The sequence below is a fragment of the Echinops telfairi genome, unplaced genomic scaffold (assembly GCF_000313985.2).
Source record: "Echinops telfairi isolate 266 unplaced genomic scaffold, ASM31398v2 ScPeMD7_2573;HRSCAF=3158, whole genome shotgun sequence".
In the NCBI taxonomy this organism is placed as follows: Eukaryota; Metazoa; Chordata; class Mammalia; order Afrosoricida; family Tenrecidae; genus Echinops; species Echinops telfairi.
Window position 1 is genome coordinate 8,258,966 of NW_022106471.1, and position 24,016 is coordinate 8,282,981.

The 24,016-nt window shown below is 37.3% G+C and overlaps 1 protein-coding gene across 2 annotated transcripts in view; it reads left to right on the forward strand.

The window, feature by feature from the left end:
* VPS54 (VPS54 subunit of GARP complex) overlaps positions 1 to 24,016 on the forward strand; it is a 74,831-nt gene that overhangs the window by 40,225 nt on the left and 10,590 nt on the right. The window contains exons 15-21 of one of the 2 annotated variants that reach the window (XM_004710185.3): positions 1,487 to 1,550; positions 3,545 to 3,650; positions 4,681 to 4,768; positions 5,338 to 5,459; positions 5,561 to 5,641; positions 18,263 to 18,370; positions 23,497 to 23,591. In XM_004710185.3, coding sequence (XP_004710242.1) covers positions 1,487 to 1,550; positions 3,545 to 3,650; positions 4,681 to 4,768; positions 5,338 to 5,459; positions 5,561 to 5,641; positions 18,263 to 18,370; positions 23,497 to 23,591 — 664 coding nt within the window. Of the gene's footprint in view, positions 1 to 1,486; positions 1,551 to 3,544; positions 3,651 to 3,909; positions 4,011 to 4,680; positions 4,769 to 5,337; positions 5,460 to 5,560; positions 5,642 to 18,262; positions 18,371 to 23,496; positions 23,592 to 24,016 lie in introns of those variants that run through there. The other variant, XR_006680439.1, reaches the window with a different exon arrangement.

Genomic DNA, 24,016 nt, shown 5'->3' on the forward strand with positions numbered 1-24,016 from the left:
TGCATGCACAACATATGAATGCATCGTTGGTATACAGTCATCCCCCAGTATCTCTGGGATTGGTTCCAAGACATCCAGAAGTAATAAAATCCTCAAATAAAATGGCATAGTGTTTACATAAAACATAGGCTCATTTTTCCGTATACTTTAAATCATCTTTAGATCACTTGCAATGCCTAATCCAATAAGAGGGTTATGTAAATAACACTTTATGCTCCTTTGAGGGAGTGCTTTGACCACTTAGTTTTCAGTCCACAGTTGGTTGAATCCACAAGTAAAGAAGGCCAAACTAGTTAATACACACATTTTATATATATATATATATATATATATATATATAGAGAGAGAGAGAGAGAGAGAGAGAGATGCACATATATAAATAAAAACAAAACAAAAGCCACTTCCATCAAGCCAGTTACAACTCCATGAACCTATGACAGAGAATTGCTTAGGATTTCAGTGATAGCAAATCTTTATAGGAACAGACAGCCTCATCTCTCTCTGAGAAGCGGTGTGTTTGGATTGGAATTGACAACCTTGTGGTTAACAGCCTAGTGCCTAACCCACAGTGCACTGTGGGTTATATATCTGTAGATATATTTTTTTACTATTTACTGATTGTGTGCCAGGCCTAGAAAAGAAACCATTTGTAATAGCTCTAACATCAACATGAACCATAGTTAATCTGCTTTTCTAAGAAAACAACATTTTATTATGAAGTTTTAAAACCTACACAAATGCAGAATAGTGTAATGACCCTTTCCCCTTAGCTCCACTACCAACATTAGTTGTCAACAGTTAAGAGTCTCTGTTTTTATTTAAGTTTGCTTGCTTGTGTTTTATCGTTTTAAGTGAAAATATACACAACAGAATATATTCTCATTCAACAACTTATACATAACAATTCAACATTAGTTAAATTCCATCATCACTTTGAGTTCCTAGTGGTATAGTGGGTTACACATTAGGCTGTTAGAGGAAGGTCAGCAGTTCAAATTCCACCAGCTGCTCCATGGGAAAAAAATGAAGCTCTCTGAAGTTTTACAACCTTGGAAATCCACAAGGGTAGTTTACTTTCTCCAGTAGCGTGGCTATGAGTTAGAAACTACTCAATGGCTTTGAGTTTGGTTGTTGCCACTATTTTCATGATTTCTTTGTTTCACCTCAAATGGAGTAGACCCACTATAGAAACTGATTGTTACTAGATTGAGATACTAATGTTCAAAGAGATTAAATAATTGGGTCAGGATCATCCAGCCAGTAACTGGTAGTGCTGGAACTCAAATTCAGATCTTTCTGACTCAAACTGCTTAATACTCTGTTTATTTGGTAACAGATTGCTTTCCAAGGAGTAGCTATTTATTTTCAGAACTGGAATTAGTGCCAGCCCCTAAAGAACTTTCAGTTTTTTCCATGTTTAAAATTTTAGCTCCGTTATTTTGTTTCAACTTATACCGTGTCTCTTGCTTATTGCTTTACTACCTAGCCCCAGAAGAAAAGAAACCAGCCGAGGTTCTCATTGTTGAGGGACAGCAGTATGCAGTTGTTGGGTAAGTGACAGATTTTCTTTATTAGTTCAGTCAATTATTTAAAACAGGTCTTCTAGTTTCTATTGAAAGTGATTTGAAAAATACTGAGTAAAATTTTTAAATATACAAAGAATTGAAAGCAATTGTATGAATCCGTTTTGTTTTATATATTCTGTGTCTGTTGGATTACACTAGCATAACTAAGAGGGGTCCATTTTTCTCACATAACAAGAAATCTAGAGATAGGTGGTCTAAAGGTCTAAGGGTCACAGGGTGACTCCATGATGTTGCTACTATCCAAGTGCTCTCATTTTCCCTAGAGCTTTCTTAGTGTATAGTGTAGCATTAGGTTAAAATTATGAGCTCTGGATTTATACTGGTTAAGTTTGAATCCCAAGGGCTCTACTACTTCTAGCAATCTCAGGCTAATGAATCTGTGTGCCCCAGTTTGCTGATCTCTAAAATAAAATATGGGTAATCATACTTTGCTGTAGAATTATTGTGAAAAATTAAACAAGTAAAGCATGTAACATGAAGCCCTAGTGCTCAGTGGTTCAGTGCTCAACTGCTAACTTGGTGTTTGAGTCCAACAAACACTAGAGAATTGAAACGGGAGAAAAAGTGCTTAACATAAAGTGTCCCAAAAATGGAGCCAGAACTCTAATTTAGTTTTAGCCCTAGATATCTAAACCAGCACTCATTGTTACGTTCCTTTGCTTATAGTCATTGTTTGTCTTTTCTGAAATAGCTACTGCCTCCAGAAAGAAGGGCTGGTCTTTTCCTCGTACAACCATGTGCCTCGATCATGACACATGTGGGATATATTAGAATTCTGTGTGCTTGTCTTTTAAGTTGGACTCAGTTCCTCATCGGTGGGGATCATGCTTTACCATTTTTATTTTCCTTATCAAAATACGTTAAAAAGTGAACTTTTTCTGAATCTGCATTATCCCACACTCTAAAATACACAAGTCCTAAGCTAACGCCTCCATTAGTTTCTCCTTTGGAGTCCTTCCCTGTTTGTAGTAAACTAGACACTAGGGGTGTACATATGTAATCTGATGTTTACGCCTGTATAAAGACTAGACAATATCTTTCTTGAAGTTCTTAATACTCTTCAGAGTTTTGTAATACATTATTTTATGTGGACTTATTTCAGAACATCTCATTGAACTTAAACTTTCAAAAAACCAAACTCGCTGCCATCGAGTCAATTACAACTCATGACAAACCCATAGGACAAGGGTGGTGTTGCTCCTGTGGGTTACCAGGACTGTAACGCTTTATGAAGTAGAACGGCTCATTATTCTCACTCAGAGTGGTGGCAAATGGTTTCAAACAACTGACCTCATGGAATTCAGTATGTAACCACTGTGCCACCAGCGCTTTTTAACCTCTTAGTAATGAGTCTTTTCATCTTGTGACCTATCCTGCTAGTGAGCTGATATCTATCTCCTCTTTGGAGAAACTTTTGTAACCTACTGATTAACTCCTTAGAAGATATATTGTCCGTAGATGCCATTACAGATTCATCTCACGAAGAAAATCTGGACTAGATTCCCCTTGTTAATTCAACAGTTATGATTGAGGGCCTATAGAGGTACACAATCCGAAATACTGAGTAGGCTTATTGTGTTTCTGCAATGACTTCTTTAATAAGAATGCTGCCAAGAGTGAGATGCCTGTAGCCCACCATTTAAGGAGGCACTCATTCTCTGGATCATGTAAGTCCTGATCCTGAAATTGCAGTACATGGAGAGTGAGTGCCTCCTTAAATCTTGTACCCTAGGTACCTCTCTTTCCTCTCTCACCTAGCTAAACCTTGCTACCTATTTTAAGCATTACAAAATCAGTACATTCTTTTTTTTTAAGTTTTTTTTAAAAATTATATTTTTTAAAAATCAGTACATTTTTAGAGATCCAGCATACTGGTAAGTAAGTAGATATTTTATAAGCCAAATCAATTTAATTTCTACTATTCTGACTAGCCACTGTGTCATCTTTCTTTCTTACAGAACTGTATTGCTGTTAATAAGAATAATCCTCGAATATTGCCAATGTGTGGATAACATCCCATCCATTACTACTGACATGCTTACTCGTCTGTCAGATTTATTGAAGGTGTGTATGATTTCATCCCATTATGTAAAGTAGTTGGAAAAAAATAATTCATTAGGAGATGACTGATCTCTCAGCTCTACCACATTTCAAAGTCAAGATATCTCTAAGAAATTAATTTTTTAACATTTGATTGTGCTTGGATCACAATATGGTATTGGAAAAAAAGCTGCCTGCTTCCTTCACTTCACATTTAGTGAATCCTCATTATACGCAGAGCATTGTTAATGACATTGGAGACAGGAGATGATTTGTTCGTTAGGTGCTGAACATGACTGAGGCCTCTTAGGTCAAAAAACCTGGACTGGTTTCAAATGTGCATGGAAGGAATTCACTGAACTTTACAAAATTCATCTCACTAAGGTTAGAGATTTTTCTTAAATCATTATTTCAGAATCATTGATATAAAATGAAAATGTGGTGTTACTTTTATTCAACCATTTCGTATTTAACTTCAGATTAACCATAGAAAACTTAGCTGCTAGAATAGAGAAAAGGTTTTATTTTGGTCAGTCTCCAATCTATCAAATAATTTTGTCCTCAACTTGAGTTGTTATAGTGCAGAAAGATCTTTAAGAGAGCTTTCCTGGTAAAAAGTGATGATAGCTGAACTAGGTTTTTGAATGCAAATGACGATTAGGTTCAGAACAATTGGTTCTTAGAATTTTTCAGCCATTTCCCCTGTTGTTTAGGTGCCACCGAGGCAATTGTGCCTCGGAGACCCTCTGTTCACACAGAATGGTACATTGCCGGGTGCTGTGCCGTGCTCACAGTTGTGAAGTTTGAGCTTGTAGTTGCAGCCTCTGCATCAATCCATTTCATTCTCTACCAGACGTTAAATACCTTCTAGAAAGCTCGCCCCCCAGCCCAGTGCTTACATAAAGAGATCTTAATTGCTTCTACTAGAAAATTGTTTTGGTCGTTCAATGAGAGGAAATCCATGTGTTTTTAGAACTGTTACTGCATTGCCACTATATAAGAAATATTTTTTGTATATTAAATTGTTACTGTTTTTTTCTCCTTCATTTCTTAGTACTTCAATTCAAGAAGTTGCCAGTTAGTTCTTGGAGCTGGTGCATTGCAAGTTGTTGGACTAAAAACAATAACTACAAAAAATTTGGGTATGAATTCTGGCACTTAATTCACCTTCTGAGATGTTATAATGATGTTGCTATATTCATATTGTTGTTATAACGTATATTTAAAAAACACCCTAACCAAAAAGCACTAAATATGGATAAGTAGTTACTTTATTTTCCTTATGTATTATCATGAATGAAAAAATTAACCTCTGGGGAAATATGAGCGATTTTCATTCTAAGAAAAAATACAAATTGTTTGGAAGTTGTACCACTCTAGCCAATGTTAAGATGTAATATGTATAAAGTGCTTTGGTGTGAAAGGTATCTGAATATCTGAAGAAAATCAGTTGTCCTATTAGCATTCTCATACCAGAAATGTTTACAGCTGAAATCTGTTGGGTGTGTTCACACAGAAGCATCATGTTCATTATTCACTAGCAAATGATTTTCTTATACAAAGTGATATATGTTCCCCTCTGTCATCTTTTATGAAATAAACTGGGGCCTGTATAAAATTGTTAGTTCTCAATTACTTGGATATGCAATTAAAGTCAATTAAATATCTTTTTTTTGTTACTGCATGATTCATCCACACGCTGGATCTTCAGCTCTTTCTTCACGCTGTTTGCAGTTAATTGTACACTACATTCCTGTGATCCGGGCTCATTTTGAAGCTCGACTGCAGCCTAAGCAATATAGCATGCTTAGGCATTTTGATCACATCACTAAGGTACTTTTCCACCAAAATTTCATAAGTTAATTCCTTAATTGTTTAGCGTACTATTGATGTGTCCCAAGGACTATAAAATAAGATGTTATTTTTCATTCCAGGACTACCATGACCACATAGCTGAAATATCAGCCAAGCTTGTAGCGATAATGGATAGCTTATTTGACAAGCTGTTATCCAAGGTAAGGATTTATGAAAAATTACCAGTCTTTGCTCACAGGCTTTGTGCTTTTTTTGTATAGTGAATCCTTTAAAATAATTTGAATTTATAAATTTTGTGGTGGAATTTTTTTAGGAAGATCTGATAATCTGATATGTCTAAGTCTCCCTCTATGGTAGTCTAATAAATCAAATTATCCAGAGTTTAGAAAACAACTCAATAAAATGTTGAGATTACAGTTGTTATTCATCTCCTAAGTGGTATGAGTGAAGGGGTGGCGTAGGGATGATTCGAAGGATGGTGGAAACTGCCCCCAAATAATTTTATACTAACTGTGTTGAAGACTGTGCCCCTTCTTCAAATCAGATTTTAGTCTGAGAGCCCCCCACATAGAAAATCGGAAGGATGAAAGAGCAGAATAGGGAAAAAGATAGATAATTTACTTGAGGTACACATGTTCTTTTCCAGATTAAAAATGCAGAATATGAGGTGTGCTATTATTTTCCTCATAGATAATCATTTTCTATATTTGTTTCATTTGCTTCTCATTTTCACTTTGTTATGAAAAGAAGTGATGTCTCCCCAAGAATTCTTGGTTGTTTGGGAAGTGTATTAGTTTTCTAGTGCTGCCATACAAAAATCACTGTAGACTTAGTGATTTAAAACAACAGAACATTTTCGTTCTCACAGTTTTGGACGCTGAAAGTCCTAAATTATATGTCAGCAGGCTCATAAACCCTCGGAAGATTCTAGGAAAGTGTCTTGCCTCTCCCTAGCTTTGAGTGGCCCCTCACAATCTTTGGTGCTCCCTGGTTTGTAGCTTCATTGTCTGCCTCTGCCTCCATCGTATAAGACCTTTTCTGTGCTTGTGCGTCTTTGTCCTCTTTCTGTAAGGACATCGCTTGTTGGGCTTAGGGCCCACCCTAAATGCAGGATGATTTTATCTTAATATTTTTAATTAATTGTATCTGCAAAGGTGCTTACTCCAAATAAGGTCTCATTCTAAAGATTATTGCTGAATAGAAATTTGGGGGATCGTACTCAACCCATGACAGAGACCGCTTTTAGAAAAATAACATTTAATCAACTCCAGTGGCTTTTGCCCTCTTTGTCCTTCTTTTCTTGCTCTAACATCTTTAGTGCATGTGTTAAAGAGAAAACAGATATTTCCTAAATTGAGAGTTTACAGATTTATTTAGATTCTACTTTTTTACCCAAGGGTGTTTACAGTAACTTTATAAAGCAAGACATTTTGATTTGCTTTCCTTCCTACTTGAGTCCTTCAGATTCAGTGGACATACAAAAATCATAAAAGAACAGCATAAAGTAGTGCCTATTTACATATGGAAACCTGTGCCTCAACTTTTGAAGATAACAACGACAAAGAAGTGATTGGAAAAAAATACATTTGTGTAGTTCAGTAGTTCTCAAGTTTTGGTGTCCCAGACTCCTTTCCACTCGTAGTAATAATTAAATTCAAATTCACTGTCAAATGAGTCTGTTCCAAATAATATTAAAACTCACTGCCATTGAGTCTATATGTGCAGCTCTGTAGGACAGGGCAGAACTGACCCCATGGGTTTCTGAGACTAAATCTCTACCCGAGTGGAAAGCCTCGTCTTTCCCCCTCAGAGCAGCTGGTGGTTTCAGACTGCTGACCTTGCGGTTAGTAGTTCAGCGCACAATCACTAAGCCACCAGGGCTCCTGATATTATTAAAGACCCCAAAAACATTGCATTCATGCAAGTTGTACATAACAGTAAGTACCTGTGAAAATAGTACAGAGGCCACATCTAACCTTCTCTGGATACACAGCAGCCCATGGCCAGTTGCCACAAGACAGGTCAGACATAACCTCGACCATCTTTCTTTACCCTATTCTGACACCAACTGTTCTTCTCACATCACTCCACTTCTCTGCTGGGTTCAATAATCTGTTACAGTGGCCACCCAGAAACTCAGAGACAATACTCACAACTATGATAGTGTATTAGGAACCTTTACTAACAAGGTTACCACAAGCCCAGGATCAGAAAACACTGGATAAATTCTTTCGTCCATAGCAGTGCCTTCCTTCAGCCAGCAGCCAAGTCTCTTTCTGGTCCTCAGCCTCAGTCATGTGGTGTGTTGACCTCTGATTCCATGGGCTAGGGAGCCTGCCCCTATGCCGTATAGCTTCATAAGCTCAGTGCTGCACCTCTGCTCTCTCATGGTCTACTTGTCTTGGCCTCTGGTGTTGGCCTAGCATGGCCTCTACTGCCTCAGCCACTTACTACAAAGTTTTCCAATGTGCTCCATTAATGGCTCTTCTTCCTCATGGTCCTGGGAATTCTCTGTTCCTACTTCTGAGATAGCTAGCTTATAGCTTGGAAATGGCAGCTAAAACTGACCAGACTTCTCTGTTAGTGTTTCACACACCTTATTTGCACGGTCTCACGCAATCATTTGGTGAGAGTTACAGAGACAGGGAAGAAGAGCTATATTAAGAAATTTCACTTTACCACAGTACCATATAACAAACATTTTTAAAACATAAGAATATACAAACACATTCCATTAACTTTTAGACTGAAATCACAACTCCTCTAAAAAGGTAAATAACATCTTACTTATGAAAAAAATGTGTTTTTCTTAAAGCTCATAGACCCCATTTACAGAGTTTTACTTCTCAGCATCCCCAAGCCACATTTTGTGAACCTCCCTTGTAACTAATAGCATGGATGCTTATGCTCAACTTTGGAGAAATTTTAGGAATTTTGCTATAGGAGGGGTTACCCAGAAAAAAAACCACCCCAGAAAAAGCTCCTTTTCTTTTTTTTTTTTTCTGATCAAGTCTCGTTTATTGAGTCTTTTTTTTTTTTTTTGAGTGGAGCTTTTAGTATGCATTTTTTCTTGCTAGGCAAGCATCCAGCAACTCACTCTGAGTTACCGCACCCAGTGTCGTCACCTGGGAAGGTTCTCTCTGGTCACTGAATTTTTTCATAAAAGCAGTTTCACTTGGACCTCATTTTTTGTGATGGCTGATTTAAGAGAACAGCATGTGGCTGTGAAATTTTGTTTCCTGCTTGGGAAAAATGCTGCAGAAACTGTTGTAATGTTGAACACAGCTAACAAGGACAGCGCTATGGGAAAACTCAAGTGTACGAGTGGTTTTATCATTTCAAAAAAAGTGAAATGTCAATTGATGACACACTACATTCTGGATGTCTGTCAACTTCCCGAGCAGAGAAAATGTCGACTTGTAGTGCATTTGGTGTTCGTTCCATCAGGTCAGACTTTCTGCAAATGAAGAGGGACATGAAAAGACAGCCATTTGATGACATAGAAGAGGTAAAGGGAAAAACGAGAGAGGTGCTGTCAGCCATCCAAACAGATGAGTTTGAGAAATTTTCCAAGAATGGAATTGCAGATTTGACAGATTTACTAAGTGTAACGGAGAGTACTTTGAAGGTTATTTTGTAAAAAAAAAAATTAAATACTTAACTTTGGGGATTCTGGTTTTTTTTGGGTACCCTCTCTTATGTAAAAATATCTATACTATGGTATGCGTGTTAAACTGGTTTCTCGCTTTGGTTGGAGAAAAATAGTTTAGAAATGATTTAGTTTCTTTTTTTAAAAATCAGTGCCAAATATAAGGTAATACAAGTACAAGCTAAATTTAAAAGCATTTCTATTACACTTGTTCCCTTTTTGATACAAGGCATTCTTCTGTGTACCAAAAGTCAGTAACACATGTGCCTTATGAAGTTTGCCGTCTAAAAGGGGAGATGATTGTGAACAGCCTATTGTTAGGCAGCTTTGGGTTGGTTCTGACCCACAGTAACTACATGCAACAGAACGAAACCCTTCCAGCCCTGCACCATCCTCACCATTCTCATGTTTGAGGCCGTTTTATTTTGTAGCCACTGTGACAATCTCTCTCTTTGAGGATCTTCCGCTTTATCACTGACCTTTTATTTTACCAAATTTGGTACCATTCTCCAGTTACTGGTCATTTCTTCTTTTTAATCATTTTATTGGGGGCTCATACAACTCTTATCACAATCCATACACACATCAACTGTATGAAGCCCATTTGTACATTTGTTACCCTCATCATTCTCAAATCATTTGCTCTCCACGTAAGCCCCTGGCATCAACTCCTCATTTTTCCCCTCCCTCTCCACTCCCCTCTCCCTCATGGGTCATTTCTAATAATACGTCCAAAGTCTCTGTCCTCTTCCCTTCTAAGGGACATTCCAGTTATATTTCTTCCAAAACAGAGGTGTTTGTTCTGGCAGTGCACACTGATTTCAGTATTCTTCATAAACCCTATAATTGAAATGCGTCAATTCTTCTCTGGTCTGTCCAGCTATTGCATGCACATGAGGCAATTTTATACCTCACAACATGAACCTATCACCATGTGAATTGTTTCCAAATATCTTCTTAAATAATTATTTTGAACAGAATCCTCCACATGGTCCACACATTGCTTTTGCTAATGATGTCTTTGAAGTCTTTTATAAACTAGAGCCACATCCCTTTGCCTTCCTTTTTTATGTCATTGAAGAATGTGGCTGAACTTTTGTAACTATTTTTTTTCTGTATGATCTTTTCCATTGATGACTTCTGTTATCCCTGGAATATTATTAACACATCTGTCATTCCCACTCCTTGTCCTGTTTGCTTCCATGAATTCCTGAGGGGTTGACTCTGTTTTGAATTCATACCAAGATACCAAGCAATGTTCCCTTTGGCTTTGCTTTTCAGTGTTTTAGTGTTTAATTTTCTTTTGGATTCCTGGTTACTTTTGGGAGAGAAGAATGACACATTTATAGTCAAAGGAACTCCTAAATAAGAGCGCTATTGCTTGGGGAGGATGAAGTGTTAAAATCTAACTGGACTGTTAATGTCCAAACCATTTTTTCTTCATTTAATAAGTATGTACAAAGCATTGTCTCAGGAAAAAAGGGGGAGATAGGAGGAGAGTAAGACCTAGATCTCATCCTCAAGTAGCAAAATAATCTAGCAGGGGAAGTATGTCAGTAACCTAACAGAAGGTAGAAATTGTCATGGGGAAAGAATTGATTAGTGCCAGTGGAGCTTTCAGTACCTTAGAAGAGATGGCTGCCAGCTTAGGAGGAAGAGCTGGGAACGCTCTATGGATGAGATATGTATATAAGTTTTGCTTTTAAATTAAGGCAAATGAAATTGATGAAGGAGAGCTTCTGGGCAGAGATGACAGCATGGGCAGACATTTTGGTAGGAATAATAAAGAGGCAACTTTGTGTTAGGAATTTGAAGATAAACTTAAGTTCAAATCCAAATTTTGTCACCCTTCGGCAAATTGTTAATCTCCTAAGTATTGGTTTCTGTCTTAAATAGGAATAATAATAAATCCTTCCTCATAAAATTGAACTGGGGATTACTAAGTGAATCAAGTGAAATGCATTTTCCAAGTCTTTGGCTATGGCCAGGTTTAGTAACTGTTGACTGCAGATGCTTTTGTTATTGCTAATAATAACGAAGATAAATAGTTCAGTTTAGCTAATGCAATAGGGTGGGTGAACAGAGACAGAGTGAGAGAAATGTAGAAAGGTAGTAGAGAGCTTTAGGTACCAGTAGAGAGCTAAGCAATGTGAGTTAGATTTATTAAGGTATAATCTGTTGTCGCTCGATGTCATTGGGTTTGCTCTGACTCAAAATGACCTCATAAAGCAGAACAAACATTGCCTGGTCCTATGCAACCCTCATAGTCATTGCTGTCTTTTGTCCCTTGCTGTAGCCACTGTGTCATTGTTGTAACCACTGCATCAGTCCATCTCGTTGAGGGTATAATTTGCTTTCAGTAAAATTTTCCCTTTCTAAGTACACAGTTCAATGAATTTCAAAGTATATACTGCACAGTAAAAGAATGACTATATTCAAGTTACAGAACAATTCCATCACCCCTAGGGTCTTTTTGCAGTCCGTCTTTTACCCATATCCCTAAACCCTGGCAACCACTGAACTGATTTCTATCCTTGTCTAGAATGTTCTGTAAATGGAATCACAGAATGTAGCCTTTTGTGTTAAACTTCTTTCACTTAGTGCTTTTTCAGAGTTCATGATGTGGTCCCATGTGGTAGTAGTAGTCTGTTTTACTTTATCATAGTGTCCATTTATTTGTTTATGCAGTCATCACTTGGACATTTGTTTGTGTTATAACTTAGAGTGTTATAAACATTTGTGTACAGTTCTTTGGATGCATTTGTTTTCATTTTGCTGGTGGAAATATACCTTGAGATTGCTCTTTATGTGGAAGTATATACAACTTTATAAAAATGCCAAATTGTTTTTAAAAATAAGCATACCATTTTGCCTTTCTACTTATAATACATGAAAGTTTTAGATGCTTTTCTCCCTTGTCATTATGTTCCGTTGTCTATGTTTTAATGATAGCCCTTCTCATAGGTCCAAATAGAGTGATCGGTCACTGTGGCTTTCATTCTAGTCCTCATTGCTGATGTGTTGAGCATCTTTTCATGTGCTTATTTTGTATCCATAACTCTTATCTGGTAAAGTATTGCTTCAAATCTTTCCACATTAAAAAATTGCATTGCTTACCTTCTTATTAATTAGATGTAAGCATGCTTTGTATATTCTGAATATAGATCCTTTGTCTTATATACACTTTGTAGTATTATCTCTGAGTCTGTGGTTTATCTGTTTATTTTCTCAAAAATATCTTACAAAATGCTATTTTTTTATTTTTGGTGAAATACAGTTTATCATTGTTTTCATTTCTTGTTCACACTTTTGGTGTCCTATTCAAAGAAATTTTTGTATAACCCAACGAACAAAGATATTTGCCCTCTGTTTCTTCTAGAAGTCTTATAGTTTGAGGTATTGTACTTAAGTGTCTGATCCATTTCTAGTAGTATATGTTTTTTTAAGTAATTTTATCAGGGGCTCTAACAGCTCTTATAACATTCCATACATCAGTTGTTTCAAGCATATTTGTACATATGTTGCCATCATCTTTTTCTAAACATTTACTTCCTATTTGAGCCCTTGGTATCAGCTCCTCTTTTTTCTCTCCCTCTCCCCCTTGTGACCCCTGGATAACTTATAAATTATTATTGTTTCCATGTCTTGTACTGACCAGCCCACATTTGTCTCTCTTCACTACGTTTCTGTTGTTCATCCCCCTTGGGGGGGAGGGGTATTACGTGTCCACATTGCGATGGTTCCCCCTTGCTCCCCTCCTCCCACCTTCCAGGTATCGCTATTCCCAATTCTGTACCTGAAGGGTTTATCTGACCTGGATTCCGGGTGTCCTGAGCTCTTATCTGTACTAGTGTACATGCGCCAGTCTAGCCAGAACTGAAAGGCAGGACTGGGGTCATGATTGGGGGGTGGGGTGGGTGAGGAAGCCTCAAAGAATCAGGGGAATATTTTATCGGTGCTATACTTCACCCTGGTTGACTCATCCCTTCCTTGAGACCCTTCTGTGAAGGGATGTCCCACTGCCTGCAGGTGGGTTTTGGGTCTCTCCTCAGAACCCCCCTCGTTCTCAACAATATGTTTTATTGGGTCCGTTTTTTGGTCTTCTCGTGCCTGTTACCTGATTCTGTTGACACCTCATCACACAAGCTGGTGTGCTTCTTCCATGTGAGCTTGTTTTTCTCTGCTCGATGGCCGCTTGCTTAACTTCAAGCTTTTAAGACCCTAGCCACTATATCTGTTGATAGCTAGCCACCATCAACTTTCTTCACTACATTTGCTTATGCACCCATTTTGTCTTGAGCGGTCGTGTTAGGAGGGTGAGCATCACAGAATGCCAGGTTGTTAGAACAAAGTGTTCTTGCATTTAGGGAGGGCTTGAGCAGAGGCCCAAAGTCCATCCACTTCCTCAATGTATTGCCATATAAATATATGTACATATGCCAATACCTCTATTTTTTATGAGTTAATATATTTTCATAAGTGCACACCTATGTGTATACCTGTGTCCATAGATTTGCTTCCTGGATCTTTCCTGTTTCCTTTTACCTTCCTCCTGCCCCACCATCGCGCTTCTTCTGCCTCTTGGTAATTGCTTCTTCACACCTTCTTCTGCCTCTTGGTAATTCCTCTCAGCTAGATTGCTGTTGCTCCAACACCACCGGAATCTCTTCATCCTCCTCATTGCTGCTTTTAATCCCCTAGTTGTTCCCTGTCTAAGGCATTGTTTGTTCACTGCGCCTTTCCCACGCTGCCTATATTTTTTGATAGTCATTCCAATACCATTTGTTGAAAAGACTATCATTCATTAAATTAATTTAGCACCTGAGTAAAAGTACCAATCATTTTTGAGTAGGTCTATTTTTGAATGCTTCCAGTGATCTATATATCTGTCTTTCTACCAATACAACATTGTGTTGTTATTGTTCGGTTCTGTGTGAATCAATACCAACTCATCGAAATCCTATGTACAACAGAATGAAACACTGCTGAGTCTTGCACCGTCCTTTCAGTTGTTCCCATGTTTGAGCCCATTGTTGGAGCCACTGTGTCAATCCATCTTATCCAGGGCCTTCCCTGCCCCCATGATGTTTTTTGCAGGGACCGTTCTCTCCTGATAACATGTCCAAGGTACGTGAGATGAAGTCTTGCCATCCTTGTCTCTAAAGAGCCTTCTGGCTGTACTTCTTCTGTGACAAATTTGTTTGTTCCTTTGGTAGTCCATGGTACTTTCTTGGTACCATAATAGTTTGTATTGAAACTGTATATGAATACTCAAGGTTTCTTTTTTATTTTGTGAAAATCAATTGCTTTGCCTATTCTAGGTTCTTTGTTTATTTCTGTGAACTTTTAAATCAGCTTATCAAATTCTACCAAAAAGGCTTCTGGGATTTTCACTGAAATTGCATTGGATATGTAGCTCAATTTGGAGAATATTGACATCTTAACATTACTGAGTCTTCCGACACAGAAATACAGTCTGCTTAGTGGTATATTGCAGCCAGCTTGCACCTGCTTGCCAGAGCCTATTTTCTATATCTCGGCTCACTTCTGCATGGGAGGACAGCACATTCCTAACTTGAAATTCACTGTGGTGGAGATATTTATACCATAGGAATCAACAATTACTGTAAACCTGTGCTTTTTCCCAGAGAACTAGTTAAACATCACACACCACTGGGTTACGTCTCCATCTCTTTAGGTCTTTAGTATCATTCATCAAAGTTTTATAGTTTTTAGTGAATATGTCTTGCACACATTTTAATTTATACCTTGTATTTTTGACACTATAAAAGGTATTTTAAATGCTAATCTATAGTTGTTCAATGCAAACATACAAATACAATTGGTTTCTGTATATTTTTATCTTAAGTTCTACAAGGTTGCAAAACTCATTAGTTCAAGTGCCATTTTTAAAATACATTCTTTTAGATATACAAGCATGTGTGTCTGTGAATAAAGAACTTTACATCTTTTCAATCTGCATGCCTTTTCCTTCTTTTCCTTGTGCTGCTGGCTAAGACCTTCATTACAGTGCTGACAGACGCAGTGAGAGCAGCTAGGCTTGGTCTTCTCACTGGAGGGAAGTGTTTGGTCATTACTAAGTATGATGCTGTAGGTTTTTATAACCTCTTTTATTAAACCATGAAGTTTCCTTGTTTGTAGTTTGCCGAGAGGCTTGTACCATGAGTACTATTGAATTTTGTCAAATACTTTGTCTCCGTCTATTGAGGTAGTCTTTCTTAGTCTATATATGGTGAATTATATTGATTTTGGGATGCTGAACCAACCTTGAATTCCTGGAATAAATCCTGTTGGCCACGATGTATTATACTTTATTATAGATTCACTTTGCTAATATTTTGTTAAGGATTTTTATGGTGTAATGTGAGAAACATTGGTCTCTAAGGAAGGTGTGTGTGTGTGTGTGTGTGTGTGTGTGTGTGTCTGTTTAACTGTGGTGGTGCTGGCCTCATAAAATGAGTCCTCTTATGTTTTCTAGAAGAATTGTGTAGAATTGCTATTAGTTTTGCTTTTAGTGTTTTGTAGAATTTCCCAATGAAGTCAACTACTTCTTGTATTTGCTTTATGTAAAAGCTTTTAAGTATAGTTTTAGTCTTTTTAATACACGTGTGACTGTGAGTAATCTAATTCTTCTTTAGTTACCCTTGGAAATTTATTTCATTGAATATATTTATTTCATCTATGCTATTAAATATATATTATTTATTAAATATTGTTTTAATGCTTGCCAGATGTTTTCGTATAAAAGTCATGTGGAGGCAGCATCTGACCTCTTCTAACTTTACTAGTGGGGAGGAGGTAGGACCATTGTATGTATTAGCGTAAGGCTGATTCTTATGAAGGAGAGGTTAGATATTCCTCTATCCTCCAACCTTTTCACCAAGTCCTTTACCAAATGCCCCTCCCATGACACTCTGCTTCTGTACTGGGTTTGACAATTTGTTGTAGTGGCCATGTAGAGTACACAGACCATATTCACAGTTATATATAGAGAAGTAACAGGTTATATTTAGGTTCAGGAACTTTTAGGATACAGTTTTTCATTCAGGTCAGCCTCCTCTCAGCTGTACTCACAGGTTCCCTGGGCCAGTAAACATCACTCCCCAGACAAATAAATGCCCAGGAGCCACTCCTCTCCATCAACAAGTCTCCGTCTTAAAGCACTTGACCCTCTCACTCCACAGGCTGGGAAAGCCCCTGTTCTCCCTCCTGCCAGTCTCCTGGTTCTGCCAGCACGTTTCTGTCATTCTCTGCCTCTTCTCACCAACTCTCACCATCTGCAGGGTTGCAGCTGTTTCCAGGATCAAGGAAACTCAGTGCTGGGATTCTTTTCTCCTGTCTCTTCCTTCTTTCTGTGTGGCCCTGTGATTCCCTTTTTGTGCCTGAGATGACTAATTCAAAGCTTAGCAGGATGGCAAAACTGACCAATTTCCTCATTGGGTTTCCACACACCCTATTTGTATTATTCCACTCCAACCGCGCCATGCTCCTTAGTCACATTATTAGCAAGCCAATCCTCCTGGTGGGCCACAGGCACCTCACATTTGCCTTGTTCCATTCAGTCATTTGGTGGGAGATACAAAGATTATAGTTAGAGGAGCTATATCATGCAATTCACTGCATTGATAGTGTTCGATGCTACTTCATTCTTGGTATTGGTGATAATACCATTGGTGTCTTTCCCCTCTTTCTCTGTCTGTCTGTCTTTCTCTCATTCACTCCCTCACTCAGGCTCTCACTCCATATTCTTTTTCTCTTTCCTTGGATCAATGTGTTTTCCACTTACTTTGATCTTTCTACAACCCAACTTTTGGTTTCATTGATTGCTATATTTTTCTTTTTTCTGTGACTATTTCTTTGTTTTCTGTTCTTTCTCTCTGTCTTTTTCTCCCCTCTTTAACGTACTTTGGATGTAAAGTGCTCATTTCTACCCTGTTCCTTTAAGGTAAGTGAAAGCTTAGATGATTAATTTGAGACTCTTCTTGTTTTTTAATATAAGAATTTTATTCTTTTGTTCACAGCTTTAGCTATGCCCACACATTTTGATATTTTGTGCTTTTATTTCATTCAAAATACTTTCCCTTGTGATTTCTTCTTTGACCTACGGGCTATTTAGAAACTTAATGCTTAATTTCTAAAACCACAAATATTCAAGGGTTTTCCAGAGCTTTTCCTATTTCCAAACTCTGGTTTATTTCACTTCTAGTCAGAGAACATGCTTTATTTAACTTCAGTTCTTTTAGATTTGTTTACATTTTTTATGGCTAGAATATGGTAAAATAAGGTTTTGGTTAATGTTCTCTGTGCACATGCATAGAAGCACGCATTCTGCTGTTGGTGGGGGGGTATCCTGTGTATGCCAAGTAGAGGATGTGGCTCAGTAGCATTGTTTATGTCTTCTCTATCCCTACTGATTACTTTCTACTTAGTCTGTCAGTTATTGAGGGACCAGTGCTGAAGTCTCCAACGACATATTTGGTATTGTTATGTCATCTTAATCTTTATTTTTGCATGATGTCATTCGTTATCTTAGAATATTTATTATCTTGAAGTGTGTGTGTCTGTTGCACATGGGTTGCCACAGATGGAACCAGCCTGATAGCAGCTATCAATCACCATCACGTCAATCAGTATAAATAGAGCCGATACTAATGGTCTTTGGAAGAGTGTTAACTTTGATTATCCTTTTTATAGGGAAAACAAAAATTCTGTCCTACTACGTAAAATGAGTTTGTCATATATAGAATAAAATGGAGTCTGGTTTTACGGTTTTTTCAAAATCTAGATTGAAAATTGCTGCCTTTCATATTTAGATTTAGAATAATTTCATATGGTTAGATTTTAAACTATAATCTTGATACTTTTCTACTTTCCCCTCTTTTTTTATAAGACTATCAGTCCTACTGAATTAGGGTCCTCCCTTCTCCATGTGCGGCCTCATGCAAAGACTGTGTTTCCAATTACAATCACATTCACAGGTATTTGGTGCATAAATATATATTTTTAGAAGACAAAAATTAACACATAACAAGTGCTGTGCCAGAGTTGTACATGTACAGGTAGAAGGCATTCTGTCTCAGGGAACAATGGGAGACAATATGCCATCCAGAGGACATGAATGCAAATCTCACTCTTTTTCCCTGCCTGACAGTATGAGGTGAAAGCTCCTGTTCCCTCTGCTTGCTTCAGGAATATTTGTAAGCAAATGGCAAAAATGCATGAAGCTATATTTGATCTCCTTCCAGAAGAACAAACTCAGGTGAGTAGTAATCCTTAAAACTACTTTTTTATATTTTACATATAGCATAAAATGGAACAGTCTTAAATGTTCTTGGCACAATTATGCTTAATTAATGTTTCAGTATGATTATTAGTTAATTGCTATATTGACAACTGAAGCATAGGTAAAAAATTTTAATTTCAAAATAAATTTTCTTTGATCCAATAAGCCAGATATATATAGTCAGCAATGATGACAATAAGATTTTCAATTTGCTCATTGAGTGTTATAGGTCCTAGATTCCATTCACATTTTACATTATGTTTAAAAATCAGTGTTGGTATTTATCATTGAGTAGTAAAATATGTTGCTCACTGTGAGTGTAGTCCAAATCAGACAAGAGAGGAAGTGGTGATGGAGTTCTTAATGACATTGACATGTAAACTAACTCAGTCAGTATGCCCCAGTGATCTATTATTACTGTTAGTTGCAAGTTCATGGCAACCTTATGTATAACAGAATGAAACATTGACCAGTCCTGCGCCATTCACAAAATTACTCATTGGTATGTTTGAGGCCATTGTTTTATTGTTTATTTGAGCTCCATTTGTCAGTTCATTTCATGGAGGATTTCCTTGTCTTCATGGGACCTCTTCTTTACCAAATGTACCGTGATCTATAGTAGGAAAAACCCACTTTATCTACTCTTCATTCTTACTTTGGCTCCCCCATGTAAAAATGAGCACAAAGTTCACTTAACTCTTCAGATACACCCTCTTTAGTCCTACCTTCCTTCCTTTTTTCCCTTTTCTACCTTTTCGAAAGTTGTAGTATTCTGTCCTTCTCAATTTTCAGTCCCAGGCAGTCACACTTAAGCTTAATTCTACAAAAATACACTGTTATAATAGGAGCCTATTTATTATATGATAAAATAACTTGATGTCCAGTAGAGTATTTGCTGTTCAGGCAAGTTTGTTTTTTAGACTTGTTTCTAATTCAAAGAATGCAAGAAATGGTATTTCAGAGCAGAGTATCTGCTTTCGTGAGTCTTGCCTGCTCTTGTTCCTGCTGGTTTCCTTTCCCAGACTTCCATCCTCCACTAGTGGCCACCATTTTTGTTTGTGCTTCCTTGAGGGCTTATTAATTATTTTGCCCTCATGATTAAATACTACCTAACTCCTCTGGGGCTTACTGATGACTGAGGGCCAGCCATATGGTATGGAAGCCTACGTTGTCTCTTGATTCCTTCTCATTTCTTCCTGCTCTTTCATTCCACATGTAAGCTCTACCGCCTCCGACATTCAGACCATTCTGGTTTGGCCATCCTCTTTAGATTTCTTAGTGAGTGAAGACAGGTACTGATGTAACTCATTCATAAAAGGAATAGTGGCGTAAAGTGAACTTTGTAAAAGCAGGGATACCTGTATATATAAATATAATGAATATAAATATTTGGTATTACCATTACTCATCTATCAGTTTGTTGTGATGCTGGAAGCCATGCACTGATATTTGAAGTACCAGCAGGGTCCTCCATGATGAATGTGTGTCAGCAGAGCTTCCAGATGAAGACAGAGCGAGGAGGAGGAGAACCTGTTAATACAGTGTGTGAGAAACTGATCAGTGGAGTGTTGTCTGACACTGTGTCAGAAGATGAGCACCTTAGGCTGGAAAGCGCTCACAATATAACCCGGGAGAACTGGCTCCTCAAAGTAGACTCAACCTTCATGTTGTAGGTGAGCAAAGCACTCAGGGTCTTTGCTGATAGAGCACAACTCAAAATGAGAAGAAACAGCTGGAAACACCCACTAATAGAATGTTGATTGTACGAAGCTCCAATCTAGGAAAATTTGAAATGTAAAAAATGAAATGGAACACGTAAAGATCAATATACTAGGCATTCGCGAGATTAAACAGGTGAAAGTATTGGCAGATTTGAATTGGACAATCGTGATTTACTGTGCCATGAATGACAGATTCAAGAGCAATGACATTATATTCATCATCAAAAAGAACATTTCACATTCTGTCCTGAAGTTCAGTACTGTAAGTGATGGGATAATATCCACACACCTTCAAAGAATACCAATTAGTATGAATATAATTCAATTTACACAGTAGCCACCAATGACAAATTGATGAAGGATTGATTCTACCAATTTCTGAAATCTGAAATTGATCAAACATGCAATCAAATGGTAGTCACTGAAATGGAATGTGTACGTTGGAAATAAAGAAAAATGATACGTAGTAAAAGTAAGGCCTTTTCAATGGAACCAAAGCAAGAAATCACATTTTGTAAGGCCACTGACTTAATTTATTTCAAATACCTTTTCTCAACAACATAAACAGCAACTAGAAACATGAACCTAAATGGATTGAATATGAACATAGAAACTAAAAGATAATGGAGAAATTCAATATCATCAGTTACAGCAAGACAAGGGGCCAACTGTGGAACAGACTAACAGTTCCTCCAATGAAAGTTCAAGTTGAAGCTGAAGATAATTAAAACAAGACCATGAAAGTCAAGTAAGTGATCTTGAGTACATTCTACCTGAAATTGGAGACTTTCCCAAGAACAGATTTGACTCATTGAACACTAATGACAAAAGACTGGGTGAGTGTTGAAATGACATCAAATAAGTCATACATGAAACCAAATGGGCATAAAGAGGAAGGAATGCACAGACCCAATGGATGTCAGGTGACTGGAATTTCCTACCGCAAATAGAAGAAATGACAATGTATACGCAGCTGAACAGAAGATTTCAAGCATGGCTTGAAAAGACAAAGTAAAATATTACAATGAAATGTGCAAAAACTTAGCGTTAGACAACCTAAAGCAACACAGTCGGCATTTCTCAAGCTGAAAGAGCTGAAGAAAAAATTCAAGTGTCCAGTATTGAGGGAGTATATGAGCAAAATACTGAATGATGCAGGAAGCCTCAAAAGAAGATGGAAGGAATACACTGAGTCACTGTCCCAGAAAGAAATGGTCAGTATTAAAAGGAATTTAGCCATGAAAAAACAGAAAATTTTCTAGAATTGATTGGGGTAATGATTGTATAATTCTTCTTGATATGCTTGAACTATTGAATTATATGCTATGTGGATTTTGTGCCAATAAAACAAAACAAAACAAAAAAACTGGTCAGCAACCATTTTGAGAGATAGCATAGATCAAAAACCAATAGTATTGAAGGATGAAGTTCAACAGACACTGAAGGCATTGGTGAAGAACGAACCTCCAGAATTTGCTGGAATACCAGTCCAGATATTTCAACATTGGAGACGATGCAGGTTTATGCTATGAAATTTGGAAGACAGCTACCTAGCCAACTGACTGGACGAGATCCATATTTTTGTCAATTCCAAAGATGTCCACACAAAACAATATGGTAATTAATATCCCATGTAAGTAAACTTTTGCTGAAGATAATTTGAAAACATTTGCAGCAGTACATCAACAGGAAGCTGCCAGAAACTCAAGCTGGATTCAGAAGAGGACATGAAACAAGAGATATATCATTGCTGATTTAAGCTGATTCTGAGAACAAAGAACACGAGAAATATATTTACTTGTGTTTTATTGACTATGTAAAGCCATTTGACTGTGTGAATCATAACAGAATATGGATAACATTGTGACGATTGGGAATCCCAGAGCACTTCATTGTTCTCATGCAGAAGCTATTCATAGACCAAGAGGCAGTTGTTCAAACTGAACAAGGGTATGCTCTATGGTTTTAAAATCAGGAAAGAAGTGTATCAGGGTTGTATTCTATCACCGTACGTATTCCATCCATATGCTGAACAAATAAATTTTTTTTTTTTTGGTGAACAAATAATTAAAGAACATGGATTGGAGGAAGAATGATGGGCAACTTGTGGTTTACAAATGACACGATCTTGCTTGCTGAAAAATGACCAAAAAAATCCTTTATCATGGATTATACCTCAACATAAAGAAAACAAAAATCCTTACAACTAGACTAATAAGCAACATTATGATAAATGGAAAAAAGATTTGAAGGTGTCAAGGATTTCATGAAGTCGTGGTCCTAAATCAGATGACACACTGCACTGACTTCTTTAGAGCATGAAAGATCAAAGAGGTCCCCTCGAGGACTAAGGGTGCACCTGACTGACCTAAGCCAGACTCTTTCAGTCGCCTCATATGCATGTGAAAGTTGGACAGCAAATAAGACTGCAGGACAATTGGTGTATTTGAATTATGATGTGGTTGAAGAACATCGAATATATCATGCACTGTCAGAAGAATGGACAGATGAGTCCTGAAGGAAATACGACCAGAAGGCCCCGAGAAGCCAGGATGCTAAGACTTAATCTCATGTCCTGTGGACATGCTATCAGGAGAGACTAGTCCCTAGAAAAGGACATTCTGCTTGGAAAAGTGTAGAGTCAGCAAAGCAAAAGACTTTGAAAGAGATGGATTGACTCAGTGGCTGCAACAGCGGGCTCAGACATAACAGTTTGGAGGAGGACGCATGATTGTGCATGTTCTGTCCTGTTGTACATCGGGTCACTCTGAGTCAGACCAATCTTGACAACAATAACATTATAAATGTAGAAAATATGAATATGTTATTTCACAAAGTAGTATATTTATAATTTATGTCTAATTTTAGCTCATGTATTCTTTCAATAGAAGTTGGATCATTTACATTCTGATTTTACTAGTACATTTTACTATTTAAATTCTGATTTTAGTTGTTTAGAAGGATGAAGATATCTTTGCTTCTACCATTGTGACTTATTTCCCTCTATAATGTTCTTACTTAATATATTGCTGAAATTGCTACTGCTTTTTATTTATTTACTTACCTTTGATCATTGATCCCACTTGCATATCCTAGCAAAGTTCTTCCAGAGTATAAAAAGACAACAATAAGTGTTAATGTTTTATTCTGTTGTACAGATGTACAAATGTATAAAAAATATATACCACCATGAGGAAAAAGAGATTTTACCCAATCAAGGAGGCAAGACACAGTAATATAGGAATTTGAGAGGAATATTTTAAAACAATATGCCAAAATTAAGATTTCAAAAGTTATTTTCGCTAAGATCAACAACTGTCAAATACTTATATCTTCTACTTCAATGTAACTTTTAGTAACTTCAGTTTTTTTCTTTCCCAGATGTTGTTTTTAAGAATTAATGCAAGTTACAAACTACACTTGAAAAAACAGTTAGCTCACTTAAATGTGATAAATGACGGAGGACCTCAAAATGGGTACGTTTTTCATGTGGTTTTCTGTTACTCCCATATCAAATTGTTTTGATGATTGGTTTTTATTAGCGCTGCTCTCTTCTGTAATCATGCATGCGCCCCAAACTGTGAAACTAGCTGCTCTGTGCTTTCCTTTGCGGTCTCCCTCCACTCCCCACCCCCCAGTGGAGACGAGATAAAGTGCTATGTAAAAAGATCATGAACTTCCCTGACCTGCTTTGTCTGTTTTGAGGCTACCTGGTTTTAGTTGTGCCTCCTTAGGTGCCCAGTAGTCTTCCTTTCCCTAAACAGGACCTTAAACCTCATTTAGTAGCTGTGTGACCATGTGGAAATGACCCAACCTCTATGCCTCATTAATAATATAAAGGGAAATCAATCTTACGCCCTTCACTGGGTTATGCAAAGTAATATATAACCATGTGTGTATA